This window comes from Oryctolagus cuniculus, chromosome 4 (genome assembly GCF_051225735.1).
Source record: "Oryctolagus cuniculus isolate XC-2025 breed Fujian yellow rabbit chromosome 4, ASM5122573v1, whole genome shotgun sequence".
NCBI classification, from domain to species: domain Eukaryota; kingdom Metazoa; phylum Chordata; class Mammalia; order Lagomorpha; family Leporidae; genus Oryctolagus; species Oryctolagus cuniculus.
In genome coordinates, this window is record NC_142870.1 from 11,687,710 (window position 1) to 11,704,721 (window position 17,012).

At 51.0% G+C, this 17,012-nt stretch overlaps 1 protein-coding gene across 3 annotated transcripts in view; it reads right to left on the reverse strand.

Moving 5' to 3' along the window:
• The window catches only part of IFNAR1 (interferon alpha and beta receptor subunit 1), a 29,591-nt gene extending 13,079 nt beyond the window's left edge, over positions 1 to 16,512 (reverse strand). Inside the window, exons 1-3 of one of the 3 annotated variants that reach the window (XM_089331487.1) lie at positions 16,433 to 16,512; positions 5,677 to 5,800; positions 2,006 to 2,184 (exon numbers count right to left, since the gene is read on the reverse strand). In XM_089331487.1, the coding sequence (XP_089187613.1) occupies positions 2,006 to 2,184; positions 5,677 to 5,756 (259 nt within the window). In that variant the 5' untranslated portion in view covers positions 5,757 to 5,800; positions 16,433 to 16,512. Of the gene's footprint in view, positions 1 to 2,005; positions 2,185 to 5,676; positions 5,801 to 15,527; positions 15,841 to 16,432 lie in introns of those variants that run through there. The other 2 variants (XM_051833617.3, XM_051833618.3) reach the window with 2 other exon arrangements.
• Positions 16,513 to 17,012: the final 500 nt, after the last annotated feature.

Consider the following 17,012-nt stretch of genomic DNA (forward strand, 5'->3'; position numbering starts at 1 on the left):
AGACCACCAGAGGAGTGGGAACAGAGTTCCAACATCTAAAAGTTTGGGAGGTGAGGAGAAACTGCATGGAAGCAACTGAAGAACAGGGAAAGAACCAGGAGACGCAGGGCCTTCGGGACACGGGGCAGGAAGTGCTTCCACCAGTCGGAGCCAGAGGCAGGCAGGCTGGGGAGTCCCGGGGCACAGAGACGCTGACCCCGAGAAGAGCAGTTCTACCGCAGGGATGAGGAATGAAGCTGGGGAGGGCAGAGGAGGAAACGGGTGGGGTGGGGGAGCAGCACAGGAAGGGAGAATTCTTTTCTGAATCTTGGTAAAAGTTCAGTGCTTCTCAAACTTTTTAGTCTCAGAATCCCATTATGCTTTTTTTTTAAAAAAATTTGTTTATTTGAAAGATACAGTTAGTGAGTAGGAAGGGAGGAAAAGAGGGGGAAAAAAAGAGAGGGAGAGAAAAGGAGAGAGGTAGAGGGGGAGGGAGACACAGACACTCACACCAAGACACACACTCACACACACAAAGGAGAGAGAGAGATTCATCTTCCACCTGCTGGTTCACTTTTTTTTTTTTTTTTTTGGACAGGCAGAGTTAGACAGTGAGAGAGAGAGAGAGACAGAGAGAAAGGTCTTCCTTCTGTTGGTTCACCCCCCAGATGGCTGCTACGGCCGGCGCACTGCGCTGATCAGATGGCAGGAGCCAGGTGCTTCTCCTGGTCTCCCATGGGGTGCAAGGCCCAAGCACTTGGGCCATCCTCCACTGCACTCCCTGGCCACAGCAGAGAGCTGGCCTGGAAGAGGGGCAACCGGGACAGAATCCGGCGCCCCGACCAGGACTAGCACCCGGTGTGCCAGCACCGCAGGCGGAGGATTAGCCTAGTGAGCCGCGGCGCCGGCCTGGTTCACTTTTCAAATGGCTACAACAGCCACGTCTGGGTAAGGCTGAAGCCAAGAACCAAGAATTCCATCCAGTGCTCCCATGTGGGTGACAGGGGCCCAAGCACTTGGGTCACCTTCTGTTGCCTTCTCAGGACATTAGCAGGGAGCTGCATCTGAAGCAGAGCAGCCAGGCCTCGAACCGGCACACAGAGAGGATGCCGGGCTTTGCAGGCAATGGATTGACCCACTGCTCCATGTGCCAGTCTCCGCTTCACACTTTAAAAAAATTACTGAGGCTCCCAAAGAACTTTTGTTCACATGGGTGTGTTTTCTGATATTTAGCATGTTAAACATTAAAATTCAGAATATTTATGAATTCATTAAAAATACCAATGATAAACCCATTACAACACAGCAAACGTTTGTTATTGAAAATGTAGTTTCCAAAGCAACAAAAAATCTAGTGAGACAAGTGGTACTGTTTTGTATTTTTTAAAAATCTATTTGGGGGGGTGGTGCTGTGGCATAGCGGGTAAAGCCTCTGTCTGCAGTGCCGGCATCCCACATGCATGCCAGTTCAATTCCCGACTGTTCCACTTCCAATCCAGTTCTCTGCTATGGCCTGGGAAGACAGCATAAGATCAGGCAAGTCTTGGGCCCCTGCACCTGCGTGGGAGACCTGGAAGAAGCTCCTGATTCCTGGTTTTGGATCAGCCTAACTCTGACTGTTGTGGCCATTTGGGGAGTGAAACAGTGGATGGAAGATTTCTCTCTCTCTCTCTCTCTCTCTCTCTCTGTCTCTCTGTAACCCTGCCTTTCAATCAACTGCCCATCACACATTAAACAGCCACCTTTCAACAACACCACTGCAGATGCAAGAGGGAATAAAACTAAAACAAACAACTATTAAAATAATCATGGAAACACTTTTGACACCCTGAAAGGGTCTTGGGGACCATGCTTTGAGAACCACTACTATAGAGAAGGCATCTAAATGGCACCACAGCTGGAGGGAGCTACAGATTTAAGGAAATCTTTGCTCATGTATTATGCGATGAACAGGCTTAGAAGGGGAATTGGTCCGGCGACAGTCACTAAAGAATATCATGTAATTCAGCCAGCAATTTTTTCTTACCTTTTAGAAATGGTATAAATGAGTCAACAATATACCACGCAGAAGTGCTGTTTCCTCTTTCTGCTCTTATCCGCAATGTAATTTCATCAAGAACATTTAACTTGAGAAAAGAAAAGGTGCATTCGGTATCAGCAACATACTGACACCCAGGTAACTGTATCCAGTTATTCATCTCAGACCTTTAATGTGAAAAAGGCAAATAACTGCATGAGCAAATGTATAAATGCACGACTGTCAAAGAAATTTATTTTCTAATATAAAGCTCATTTAAGCAGTTACCTCTTCTACTTGAGCTAATGTCCTGCTAACACTTAGTTTACATGCTTCCATACTCTTTCAGTTATTCGTAAAATGGAATGATTCAGACACACAGTATCCCTACCCCCTCAAAATTTATTATTTATTTGAAACGAAGAGCTATGAAGAGAGAAAGATCTTCCATCTGCTGGCTACCAGGGCCAGGCCAAAGCCAGGAGCCAGGAGCCAGGAGCTTCATCCAGATCTCCCATGTGGATGGCAGGGGCCCAAGCACGTGGGCCATTTTCCACTGCTTTCCTAGGCCATTAGCAGTGAGCTGGACTGGAAGTGGAGCAGGTGGGACTGGACCTGGTGCCCACATGGGATGCAGTGTCACAGGCCACAGCTTAACCCACTACACTACAATGGCAGCCCCACAGAGTTAAGTTTTTAATATAGCTCTGCCAATAATTTTGTAGATGGCTCCAAGAGAATTTCAAAGAAGCAGATGACCCATAAGGCAAAGGTAACTTTAGCGTTGGCTTTGTTAAAATAGTTGTGTGACTTCCAGCAAACTGTTTTTGTGTTTCTGGGGCTTGCCTTCCTTACTGAAATTCTGAATACTGTACCTGATGATCCCCTTTTGACCTCCTCCTGGAAAAGCCCACCTGTCCTAACCAACCTCAGATTTACAGTGGTCTCAGGGTTTCCAAACCAAACCACCCCAGCTGCTTCCCGGGCTCTGTGATTCCGTCACTCACACCACCAGAAAAAACAAACCGAAACTGAAAATCATAATACATTCCTCAATGTGGAAATGGTTAAATCAAAAAAGTCTAAGTGGCTGATATCAGATTCCTCTTTTTTGAAAAGGGGTAAGCAGATGAGAATTCAAGGCTGGCGCGGAACATTCAAGCAGGCAGCACCTGAGGAGAAGCGGAGGTCTGAGCCAGGGACAGGGGACAGAACTGCATCTTGCAGATTTCAACTTGTCTGGGTTAAGCCCACCGACCTTAAGCCAGCCACAGACGCCATCCTCTAAGAAGGGCTTTTTTTCTTTAAATCTAGTTCTATCACTAGCTGCATTAAAACAAATATTGTTAAGCACTAGAAGCCAGGGACAAGATCTAAATAAACTTTGTGCCGATCCAAGTCTACAATATCTTTCAAAAAGGAAACATTAAAAAATATTACTATGTTGGGGCCGGCACCATGGCGCACTAGGTTAATCCTCCGCCTGTGGCGCCAGCATCCCATATGGGCGCCAGGTTCTAGTCCCCGTTGCTCCTCTTCCAGTCCAGCTCTCTGCTGTGGCCTGGGAGGGCAGTGGAGGATGGCCCAAGTGCTTGAGCCCTGCACCTGCATCGGAGACCAGGAGGAAGCACCTGGCTCCTGGCTCTGGAGCGCCGGCCATAGCAGCCACTTGGGGAGTGAGCCAACGGAAGGAAGACCTTTCTCTCTGTCTCACTGTCTGTAACTGTACCTGTCAAATAAAAAAAAAAAAAAAGAAAACAAGTATTACTATAAATAGACATAGCACATGGAATACTTCATTCCTGGTCAGTTTCCCCTGCTCTTTACCTGCCTGAGGTCTAAGATTCTACCTGGCACTGAAAATACTTTAACTTCCTCCCTTTCCCTCTAGTTTCTTAAAAAAAAAAAACAAACAAACAAACAAAAAAAACCCTAACTCTGATCATGGACAATAATTAAGATCAGAACAAGATATACTTTGAAATACAATGTAGTATTCATTTTGTAAAACCAGTTTTACATGATGAGCTCATGTCATTTAAGCACTCGGAGGAGGGTCAGGCGTGACAGGACTCACCAATGGTCAATGGTTGAATGGGAGAGTGAATGCTACTTAGGTGTGATGATAGCTCTTAGATACAAGTTATAAACACTCATGTTTTACATGGCCTATGTTCTTTAGGCACTGCAATTATAATTGCTAATTTATTCATCTGTGTATCCCTACCAGTGATGTATGTCCTAAGTTCTGAGAGATAGTGTATTAAAAAAGATATTAAGGGGCTGGCCCTGTCTGCGGTGCTGGCACCCCATATGGGCACCAGTTTGAGTCCTGGCTGCTCCACTTCCGATCCAGCTCTCTGCTATAGCCTGGGAAAGCAGTAGGAGATGGTCCAAGTGCTTGGGCCCCTGTACCCACATGGGAGACACGGAGGAAGCTCCTGGCTCCTGGCTTCAGCCTGGCCCAGTCCTGGCTGGCTCTTTGTTTTTATTATAAGGATAATTCTTAAGAGTATCTGAAATAATCCCCATATAGGTATATGTTTACAGTTGTTTAAGAAGATAATAGAAGGTGGGTGTTTGGCCCAGTAGTTAAGACACTGGACGGCCGGCGCCGCGGCTCACTAGGCTAATCCTCTGCCTTGCGGCGCCGGCACACCGGGTTCTAGTCCCGGTCGGGGCGCCAGATTCTGTCCCGGTGGCCCCTCTTCCAGGCCAGCTCTCTGCTGTGGCCAGGGAGTGCAGTGGAGGATGGCCCGAGTGCTTGGGCCCTGCACCCCATGGGAGACCAGGAGAAGCACCTGGCTCCTGCATCGGATCAGTGCGGTGCGCCGACCATGGCAGCCATTGGAGGGTGAACCAACGGCAAAGGAAGACCTTTCTCTCTGTCTCTCTCACTGTCCACTCTGCCTGTCAAAAAACAAAACAAAACAAAACAAAACAAAAAAAAAACACACTGGTTGGGAGGCCTGCATCCCATATTGGGGTGTCTGGGTTTGGGTCCTGCCTCCCCTCCTGACTCCAGCTTTCCACTAACGCAGACCCTGGGAGACAACAGTGGTGGCTCAAGCAATTGGTTTCCTGCTGCCTACCCAGGCGGGAGACCTGGATGGTGTTCTTGGCTCCTGGTTCGGCTCTCAGGCCAGCCCCACTGTCAGCCCCAGCTGCTGATGGCCTTTGGAGGAGGGAACCAGTGGACAGGAGCTCTGTCTGTCTCTTTGTGCCTCACAAATAAACAACAAAAATTATTTAAGAGTATCCTAAAACAAAAGAAAGAAAGAAAAAACAACAGTGGAAGATGGCCCAAGTGTTTGGGTCCCTGCCACCCATGTGGGAGATCTGGATGACGCTCCAGCTCCTGGCCTCAGCCTGGCTCAGCCCTGGCCGTTTTGGCCATCTGAGAAGTGAGCCAGCAGGTAGAAGCTTATTCTCTCGTTCTCTGCCTCTCTTTCCCTCTCTGTAACTTTGCCTTTCAGATAAATAAATCTTTTTTTTTATAAAAGATGAATTTGACTAAGTCTCTATTTGTAGAAATGAAGTTATAAATACCATGTAAAGTAGACATAAAATTTCTCACAAAGAGAGAAACCAAATGCTTCCCAAATCTGAAAAGCAATTATAGTGACAAAACCACAAACATTATTCAGATCATTGTGGCAAATCAATGAGTAGCTACATACATCTGATAATCTGCTGAAAAAGTCACATTTGGCACAGACTCATTGCTCCTGTTCCACTTCAGGGTAAAGTTGTCATCCATGATAGAGACTTCCACATTTTGCGGAGATTCTAGGTTGTTTTCATCTGTAAAGACAGAAGGAAGATTATTACATATTTACTGCAGAAATATTTTCTAAAATTTTACTATTAATGGATACATTTAATTACAACAAAACCTTTTTTAAAGATTTATTTATTTGTGAGGCAGAAAGAGAGAGATCCTCCATCCGCTGGTTCATTCCCCAAATGGCTGTAATGGCTGGAGCAGGGCCAGTCTGAAGCCAGGAGCCAGCAGCTTCTTCAGGGTCTTCCATAAGGGTGCAGGGGCCCAAGGACTTGGGCCACCTTCTACTGCTTTCCCAGGCCATAGCAGAGAGCTGGATCAGAAGTGGAACAGCCAGGACTCGAACCGGTGCCCATATGGGCTTTACCTGCTATGCCATAGCTCCGGTCCCCCCAGCAAAGTGTATTTTTAAAGACCTTAAAAAGCCTAACAATTTCCTCTCAGTCAAGGGAGCCTAATTATATCTCTGCATCTGACAGAACTGATTAAAAGTTAAGTTTTATCATCTACAAAAAAGGCTGTCTTTCAATTGAAAAAAAAAGTCTTTGCATAAAACCAGAATTTAGGGCTGGTGCTGTGGCTCAGCAGGTTAACACCCTGGCCTGAAGTGCTGACATCCCATATGGGTGTTGGTTCCACACCTGGCTGCTCCTCTTCCGATCCAGCTCTCTGCTGTGGCCTGGGAAAGCAGTGGAGGATGGCTTAAGTCCTTGGGCCCCTGTACCCACGTGGGAGACCTGGGGGAGGCTCCTGGCTCCTGCCTTCAGATTGGCACAGCTCTGCAACGGCCAATTGGGGAGTGAACCAGCAGATGGAAGACCTCTCTCTCTCTGCCTCTCCTCTCTCTGTGTAACTCTGACTTTCAAATAAATAAATAAAATCTAAAAAAAAGAACAAAAACAAAAACAAAAACAACAAAAAAACCAACCAGACTTTTCCTTTGGCCTCAGCATGTTACTGACATACAACTGTTCAACATCCCCAGTTTGGTCTCACGGTCTGTCTGGAGAAGAGGTGGTTCCTATGCCCTGACACACAGCTGGCCAGATGTGACTTCAAAGTTGACAGCTGCTCGTAGAACTAACGGGAGCATGAACCTCATGTCAGCCACACCCTTCACAAGCACGGAAAAGGCCTGGACTGCGGGGCAGGTCAAGTTTGAGCTGCTTATGTTTACGAAGTTCCATCTAGGGGTCTCCCTGCATCGTTACTCCCCCTACACAAATCTCCCAGCAGCTGGGTCGCCTCCCTCCTGGGTTTTCCTCTGTGGCCCTCTGGGCTGCAATGCGCTTCCCTCTGACCACTCAGATCCTCCCAAGAGCCGCTCAAACCTGAGCCCCCGGAGAAAACTGTCCAAGCACCAGACTCATGCTGACTTACTGTTCTCTTACACTTGGCACACTTTAATCTGTATCACTCAATTTCACACTCAGTAGACGCACTAAGTTCTCAAATCCTTTTTAATGTTTGAAAACTTGGCAAATACATCTAATACTTACATTTTAACCATTTTTGAGCATCTGGAGCCCTGTCACTACCTACATACACTCACAGCAATGGTGTAGCCATCACATTACCCATCTCTACAACTCCTTTCACCTTGTAAAAGTGAAACTCTACATGAGTGGCACTCACACAGTGTTAGTCTTCTTGTGACTGACTGAAGTTGCTTGTCCCACTCGCACTGTTTACCACATTACGGCCAATGCCTCCCTCTCTAAGGCGGAGCAGTACCCCAGTATGTATCCGTCCCACTGCTGGTCAATGAACACCAGCTATTGCCACCCAGGGACTTCTATCATTTGCTTCTACATTTCAGCTATTGTGGAAAATGCTGCCATGGATACGGGTGTACAAATATCTCTCTGAGACAGTTTTTGTCCTTTTGGGTACATACGCAAAAGCGGAGTTGCTGGATCACATGGGACCTAAATTTCCTGAGGAATAGCCACGCTGCTTTCTACGGCGTCTATGCCATCCTCTGCTCCCTACACCAGGGCACAAGGATTCCTATTTGTCCACGTCCTTGCCAACACTTGTTATTGTTTTACAGTCGCCATCCAGTGGGTGTGTGGTGGCATCTCACTGTAGCTTTGATTTCTGGTTCTATAATGATTAGTGACCTCAAGCATCTTTTCATGTGTTTCTTGGTCATCCGTGAATCTTCTGTAAAGAAATGTCTATTCAAATTCTTTGTCCGTTTTTGAATCTGGCTGTTTTGTTTCTGCTGGGTTTTAAAAGTTCTCTGTGTATTCTGGAGATGAATTCAAATATTCCCCCCTCTGGTGGAGATAAGGGTTTCCTCTTCTATCTAGTTGTTCCATTCATTTTTGAGAGGGAGTATTGAGTCTCCACCTATAATTGTAGAACCATTTTCCCCATTAATTTTGTCAGCTTTTGTTGCATATATTATGAAGGTCTGTCATGAGGTGCATAGATGTTTATGATTGTTATATGTTCTTGGTGAATTGAAGCTTTTGTTAATAATGTAACCTTATAAAATCTAAGTCTGTTTTGTCTGATATTAATATAGCCACCCCTGTTGTTTTTTGGCTACTAGTTGCAGAGTATCTTTTTCAATCTTTTACTTACTTCAGATCCAATCTCTCGTGGACAGAAAATAGTTAGGTCAGGTGTTTTTATCCACTCTGCCATTCTCTGTCTTTTGACTGGCAAGTTTATTTCAATTTAATTATTGATGAGGGCTTTACTTCTGTCAGTTTGTTTTGTTTTCTATATGCTTTACAGCTTTGTCCCTAAGCTCCTGCATTACTGTCTTGTATTTTGTTGACTTTCTTTTGGCAGTGAAATGTTTGAATGTCTTTCCCAATTCTGCTGTGTACATCCTAGTTATCTCCTTTGTGGGATTACATTTAACACCTAAAGTTATGATGCTCCGATCCAGTTACATCAGCGTAATGTCAACAACACTCACAGGCTCTGCTCCTCCACAACCATCCGCTTCTTTCCATTGTTACTGTCACAGTATTTTATCTTTATACATTGTGTGCCTCTAAGCATAATTAAATGCACTAGTCTTTTAAATTACATAGAAAACAGAATGTGGAGTTACAAACTGTTGTCACAGTACCAGTTTTTATACTTCTCCCTGCACTCACGCTTACTGAGATCTTCATTTCGTCCCAGAGCTCCCAGTGGCCTTTCACTTCCAGGACTCCTTGCAGCATCCCTGCAGGGCAGGTGCGGTGCTGTGGAACTTCTTCTTTAATCTGGGAATACTTTCCTTTCTCCCTCATTTTTGAAGAACATGTTGCTAGACACAGGACTCTTGGCTAATTTTTTTTTTAAACACTTTGAATATCTAGGCTTATGACTTTTGGGCTCGAAAGTTTTGAATAAAAAAACCTGTTGATGACCTCATTAAGGATTCTTTGTATGTAACAAGTTGCTTCTCTCCCTGTTTTTGGGATTCTTTTTACTTCAAAATCAAGTTTGATGAGAATGTGTCTTGGTGTGTGACTCTAAGTCCATGTACCTGGAGCTCCTTGAGCTCGGATGTTTCTATTCATGTCTGTCTTCAAATCGGCAAAGTTTTCAGCCAGTATTTTTCAGGTATTCTCTTGTCCCTCTTTTTCTCTTTCACAGCACGTCGGTCTGTGCAATGGTATCTTTCCTGGTCCTTTAGACTGTCACTTTTCTTCAGTCTTTTTTGTTTCTCAGGCTGGATAATTTTCATTGTCAGAAAAATTCTGAATCCCTCTTGTGAATTTTTCATTTCAGTTGTAACTTTTCAGCTCCAGAATTTTTCTGTTTCCTATCTTTACTGATAATTCATTTTTTGTTTATATACTGTTTTCCTGATTTTTCTCTGCTTTCTTTAGTTCTCTGGGTATCTTTTTTTTTTTTTTTTTAAAGATTTATTTATTTACTTGGAAGTCAGAGAGTTAGAGAGAGAGGCAGAGGCAGAGATAGAGAGAGGTCTTCCATCTGCTGGTTCCTTCCCCAGATGGCCACAACAAGCTGTGCCAATCCTAACCCAAGAGCCAGGAGCTTCCTCTGGGTCTCCCACGCGGGTGCAGGGGCCCAAACACTTGGGCCATCTCCTACTGCTTTCCCAGGCCATAGCAGAGAGCTGGATTGGAAGTGGAACTGTTGGAACTTGAACTGGCACCCATATGGGATGCTGGCACTGCAGGCAGTGGCTTCATTCACTACCCCACAGCACGCGCGCGCACGCGCACACACACACACACACACACACTCCCTTTAAATTTTGCTTATTTATGTGAAAAGCAGAATGACAGAGGAGGAGAGACAGAGAAAGCTCTTCCATCCACCGGTTCACTCCCTGGTTGCCTACAAGAGCTGGGGCCGGGCAGGGCCAGGCCACAGCTAGGAGCCAGGGACTGCATCTGGGTCTCCCACGTGGGTGGCAGGAACTTGGCTACGTGAGCCATCGTCTTGCTGTCTCCAAGGTGTGTTAGCCGGAAGCTAGGACAGAGAGCAGAGCAGCCAGGGCTTGGACAAGGCACTCTTATATGGGACGTGGAAGTCCCCAGCGGCAGCTCAACGTCCTGTATCACCACGCTCGCCCCTGCCAGGCGTCTTTAAGACAATTGCTCTGAAGTCTCTCTAGTAGATGAGTCACCAGGTCTTTTTCAGGGTGATTTTTTTTCTTTCAGTGGGCCTTACTTCCTGTTTTCTTTGTGTGCCTTATGATGTTTTGCTGAAAACTGACAATTTGACTCTAACAATGCAGTACTCTAGAAATCAGTTTCTCCCTCTTCCCCAGAGTTTGCTGGATTTTTGTTATTATTATTTAAAAACAAATCACTGTCTCGATGCCAAGTATAAACTTTAAGTCTTTCCTGAGCCGTGCCCTGAGTATGCACAATTACCTTCTAAGGTTCCCCATATAAGCAGCGGCTTTTGGACGTCCTAGTCTGAACCTTCTCTGGCTCCCGAAAACGAAAAAGGAGAAAAATGAAGGGACAGGGCAGAGGGGGCAGAAAGGCTGCCAGCCCTTTTAACCTCCTAGAAGACACCTGGTAGGTGGGGAGAGCTTGAACAGCGGGAGAGGGGGCACCAACGACGGCCACTCATCTCCTTGTGTCCCTGTGGTCACACGCAGCAGCAACTACCAGAGCGCAGAGCCCAGACACTCCGATGGCACTACTCTCTGTCTCATGTCTGAATTCCTTCTTGCGCTAAGAACCTCTATTCCACACCTCTCCACAAAGACGGGCAAAAGAGGGACATTTGAGAAAACGTTTTCTGGGAAAAAAAATAAAATAAAATTAAGGAGGCACTGATTAGGTCTCCCTACCCCTGGTGTTTTGTTTCCCACTCCAATTCATTGAATCTTCATCCCTGAACAGACTACACATCCTTATCCCTCTTTTCTAACGTGACTTCCACCCTGCAGGGATGCTGTTGGTCACAACCTGCACCACCTTAGACACAACCATGAGAGCTAAAGCAGCTGGCATTGCTGTCCTTGGTACACATACAGGAACTACCTGATAAGCAGAGCCATGAAGAGGTCTGTGCAGGAGTGTTTAATACTTGGAATGTGTTCACAGCCCTTCACGCTCCTTGGGGAAAATGAAGCCCACTCTGGCTGGCAGAGAGCCGAGCGTCTGAGTGCGCACATCCGTCCCCTCCCTGCGGCTGCACGGGGCGCCCTCAACCACACTTCCCCACCAGGCTGCACTTCCTCCAGTGTTGGATCTGTCTACTTCTTTCTTCTGTCTTTGGCCACCCCTCACCTTTGGTGGTCAATTGTCTTATTTCTGACTGGATTTTCCTGGAACACATCCTGGTTGTTGGAATTCATAGATTCTATGCAGCCAAAGGGCAGGAGTTGGGCTCAGAGAGATGAATCAAGATCTGATGGCCTGAGGCCAGTGCTGTGGCACAATAGGTTAATCCTCCGCCTGTGGCACTAGCATCCCACGTAGAGGCCAGTTCGAGTCTGGGTTGCTCCACTTCCAATTCAGCTCTCTGCTATGGCCTGGGAAAGCAGCAAAAGATGGCCCAAGTTCTTTTAAAAATCTTTTTAAAAGATTTATTTATTTATTTGAAAGGCAGAGTTAGAGAGAGGCAGATAGAGACAGAAAGAAGTCGTCTATCCGCTGGTTCACTCCCCAGATGGCCACAAAGGCCGGAGCTGCTCCGATCTGAACCCAGGAGCTTTTTCCTGGTCTCCCACGTGAGTGCAGGGACCCAAGGACTTGGGCCATCTTTTACTGCTTTCCCAGGCCATAGCAGAGAGCTGGATGGGAAGTGGAGCTGCTGGGACTCGAACCAGTGCCCATACCCACTAAGCCACAGCGCCAGCCCCAATAAATAAATCTTTAAAACACACACACACACATACCCAATCTGGCTGTGAGTTTGTGCACTGCCTCCTCTTGTCCTTCTCCCCTTTCCTTACTCACATGGGACCCAGCAGATGCTTAAAGTGTCTGTGGGGGGAAGAGTTTATGGCCAACTCCAAGGGGAGACTCCCAGCATGTAGTGAAGTTCTGGGTCAGCTGAGCACTGGCAGCACGTGGCCACAGCCCACCTGCACAACAACTGATGGACTGAACAGGGCCCTGGTAGTGACAGGGCCTCCGGAAGTGGGACACTTGGGTGACTGAGCTGCCCAACAGTGACCACCGTGACAAGTGCGACTAAGAGGGCTCAGGTACTGGTACAAGACCTGCCGATGTGTTCGATAATTAAGTCTTGGAGGGTCCTCACACATGATCTGCCCAAGAGCAGGAATGACTGCAAGAGATTCTACCAAAACACGACCTTCTACCAGGACCTAGAACTACAGCCTTGCCCAAAGGCCACCTCTGTGAGACCTGCCCACAACCGTGTGTTCAGCCCGGGACTGCTGCTACCCAATCATCGAATCCATGTATTCTTTCACAACAACTTATGTAACCCTCTTCATTTTGTCTTTAAAAATCTCTCACTGGGGCCAGTGCTTGGTGCAGTAGGCTAAGCTTCTGTCTGCAGTGCCGGACTCCCATGTGGGCGACGGTTCACATTCCGGCTGCTCCACTTCCGATCTAGCTCTCTGCTGTGGCCTGGGAAAGCAGGAGAGGATGGCCCAAGTGCTTGAGCACTTTACCCATGTGGGAGACCTGGAAGAAGCTCCTGGCTCCTGGCTTGGATCGGCCCAGCTCCAGCCATTGCAGCCATCTGGGGAGTGAACCAGCAGATGGAAGACCTTTCTCTGTCTCTCCCTCTCACTGTCTGTAACTCTACCTCTCAAATAAATAAATAAAAATCCTTGATAAAAAATCTGATGGCCTGTGAAACAGTTATAAGCATACTGTCCAGAATGTTCCAATTCTAGTAATTCTGTGCAAGATAAAGGAAATCTGATGAGGCAGAGCCCGGAATCTCCAAAGGGATGCAACCCTTCTATTGCTAAAGAATGGAGACCTGGGAGTGAGAGACATCTGGTAATTGGGAAATCAACAAATAATTGATAGCCAGGCACTTGGAAATAGTTGTTAAACTCTACTTAGTTTCCACAGATTTTTTTTTTAAAGATTTATTTATTTTTATTTGAAAGTCAGAGTTACACAGAGAGAGGAGAGGCAGAGAGAGAGGGAGAGAGAGAGAGAGACAGAGGTCTTCCATCTGATGGTTCACTCCCCAAATGGCTGCAACAGTTGAGCTGCACCAATTCGAAGCCAGGAGCCAGGAGCTTCTTCCAGATCTCCCACGAGGGTGCAGGAACCCAAGGACTTGGGCCATAATCTTCTACTGCTTTCCCAGGCCATAGCAGAGAGCTGGATCGAAAGTGGAGCAGCTGGGACTAGAACCAGTGCCCACATGGGATGCTGGCGCTTCAGGCCAGGGCGTTAACCCAGTGCGCCACAGCACTGGCCCCAGTTTCCACAGATTTTACTACATTACTATTAGCAATATCCTTCTAATATTTGATTTCAACTCTTCAGCACATAAAAATGTACTAATGGGCATTTAATTCAACACAAACTCTTCTGGCTGCTTCCAGCCTTCCAGAATGACCTTGACTGAACACAGAGTTTACTAGCTTTTTACGTCTGATGTAAATCCAAAACACACATATCCATAGCAACATGAATCAAAATCTCCTCCCCTGATTGACAGTTTTCTTAGTCTAGGGTCCAAAAGTGCATTTCCCAGGTTAACAAATATGACTATGTCGTGACTTTCAATAGGCGGGGCAACGTTACAACCTGAACTTTGAATTCGTGCTTTGTTTAGATATGATTATTACTTTTTTGGGGAAAAATAATAAATTAAAAGAGATAAAAGATAGCGAGGCCCTTAACACACAAGTGGAAAATGAAGAACTCAGATTCTTAGGAAAAGTTTAGTCTGGGTGAGCCCCAAGGCTCGGAGGCCGGATTCTCAGGGTTTGATTTAGACTGGCTGTACGGCTGCTGGCACATCAGTCTCTAAGGGCGCTGGTCCACACCCGGAGGATGGCAGTGTCTACAGCGGCGTGGCAGCTCCGTGCACGAACGCCCTTACAATGCGTGGGTTAACGCCCGGCGTGAGCCCAATAAATGCTCACTGCCTACAAGTTACGCCCGAGTTCTCTAGACGAGTCCCAAATTAGCTTCTCACGGCACACACATGAAAACCCTGGGCAGCTGTTACGGCAAATGTTCCGTGCACGGAAGACCTCAAAGCTGTGACCGCGCGAGCCCTCAGACTCACGCAGGGCCGCGGCCTGGACCCAGCCCACAGGGATTCACGCAGGGCCGCGCACGGACCGAGCCCACAGGGATTCACGCAGGGCCGCGCACGGACCCAGCCCACAGACTCACGCAGGGCCGCGCACGGACCCAGCCCACAGACTCATGCAGGGCCGCGCACGGACCCAGCCCACAGGGATTCACGCAGGGCCGCGCACGGACCCAGCCCACAGGGATTCACGCAGGGCCGCGCACGGACCGCGCCCACAGGGATTCACGCAGGGCCGCGCACGGACCCAGCCCACAGACTCACGCAGGGCCGCGCACGGACCCAGCCCACAGGGATTCACGTAGGGCCGCACACGGACCCAGCCCACAGGGATTCACGCAGGGCCGCGCACGGACCCAGCCCACAGGGATTCACGCAGGGCCGCGCACGGACCCAGCCCACAGGGATTCACGCAGGGCCGCGCACGGACCCAGCCCAGAGGGATTCACGCAGGGCCGCGCACGGACCGAGCCCACAGACTCACGCAGGGCCGCGCACGGACCGCGCCCACAGGGATTCACGCCGGGCCGCGCACGGACCCAGCCCACAGGGATTCACGCAGGGCCGCGCACGGACCCAGCCCACAGGGATTCACGCAGGGCCGCGCACGGACCCAGCCCACAGGGATTCACGCAGGGCCGCGCACGGACCGCGCCCACAGGGATTCACGCAGGGCCGCGCACGGACCCAGCCCACAGACTCACGCAGGGCCGCGCACGGACCCAGCCCACAGGGATTCACGTAGGGCCGCACACGGACCCAGCCCACAGGGATTCACGCAGGGCCGCGCACGGACCCAGCCCACAGGGATTCACGCAGGGCCGCGCACGGACCCAGCCCAGAGGGATTCACGCAGGGCCGCGCACGGACCGAGCCCACAGACTCACGCAGGGCCGCGCACGGACCGCGCCCACAGGGATTCACGCCGGGCCGCGCACGGACCCAGCCCACAGATTCACGCAGGGCCACGGCGCGGGCCCGCACAGCTCCCTCTGCCGTCACCGCGGAGCCCCCGGACCACACCGAAACCCCCTCGCTTCTCACCAGCGGCTGCGGGCGACACCCACCAGGCCCCGGCGGCCAGCACCAGGGTCGTCGCGCCCAGGAGGGCGAGCATCGTCCGCCAGCCGCCGCCGCCCCAGTCACATCCTCAGTCACTTCCAGCAGCGCCGCGGACGGGGCGGGCGGAGAGGTCCCGTAGGAAACCCGGGCGCGCGCTCCCGCTTCAGCGACCCGGGGACCGCTCCTCCGAGCGCATCGGCCCGGCAGGGAGCGCGCCCCGCCCCTCCGCGCAGGCCCCGCCCCTCCGCCAAAGCACCGCCACACGCGCAGGCCGCGTCTCTCCCCAGCGACCGCCCCGCCCCTCCGCGCAGGCCCCGCCCCTCCCGCCAAAGCACCGCCGCGCGCGCAGGCCGTGTCTCTCCCCAGCGACCGCCCCGCCCCTCCGCGCAGGCCCCGCCCCTCCCGCCAAAGCACGGCCGCGCGCGCAGGCCGCGTCTCTCCCCAGCGACCGCCCCGCCCCTCCGCGCAGGCCCCGCCCCTCCCGCCAAAGCACCGCCGCGCGCGCAGGCCGTGTCTCTCCCCAGCGACCGCCCCGCCCCTCCGCGCAGGCCCCGCCCCTCCCGCCAAAGCACCGCCACACGCGCAGGCCGCGTCTCTCCCCAGCGACCGCCCCGCCCCTCCGCGCAGGCCCCGCCCCTCCCGCCAAAGCACCGCCGCGCGCGCAGGCCGTGTCTCTCCCCAGCGACCGCCCCGCCCCTCCGCGCAGGCCCCGCCCCTCCCGCCAAAGCACCGCCGCGCGCGCAGGCCGCGTCTCTCCCCAGCGACCGCCCCGCCCCTTCGCGCAGGCCCCGCCCTCTTCTGCGAGGCCGCGGCTTCTCCCCCCCGCCCCCCTCTCCCGGCCCGGCGCTCGCGCGCGCGCGTTGCAAAGCGGCGGGCGGCGCGGTTACCCGTCAGCCCTGTTACTCCGGTTCCAGGAAATCCACGCCCCCAGGAGGCCTTGACCCTAACGGGAACTCCGCGCCTTGCTAGTGCGCCTGCGTGGACTTGGCGGCCGCCCACGGCTTCCCGCTGTGGGCGCCCCGAGGGCAGGGGCGGGGAGCCGGGCCGTGTGCTCGTGGGCCGTGCTCGCTGTCCGCGGCCAGGCTCGCCCAGTCGGCTGGGGTTGCAAATCCCGGGCGATCAAAGGAGCCAGGGGTGAGGGGTCGCTGGTCGTCGCCCGGCGGCCGGGCTCTGGGCCGACGCGGACCCGTCGGGGCCTGGGGGAGAACGGCGGCGGGCTGGCCCCGGGCCGCGGTCTCTCCAAGGTGCGCTTGACCGCCAGCCGCTGTCCGGAAACAAATAAGAGCCCTGACCCCGGCGGTTAACTTCCGGAAGTGCCTTAGCCGCGGGCCGTGCACATCATGCCCAGGGCCCCGTCCCAGAGCTGCGCCCTCGGCCTGCTGGTCGCCCCCTCGCGTGTGACACAGGCCGGGGGGCCTCCTGAGCCCGCCCTGGCTTCTGCCTGGCGAACTGAGCATTGAAGAAGGC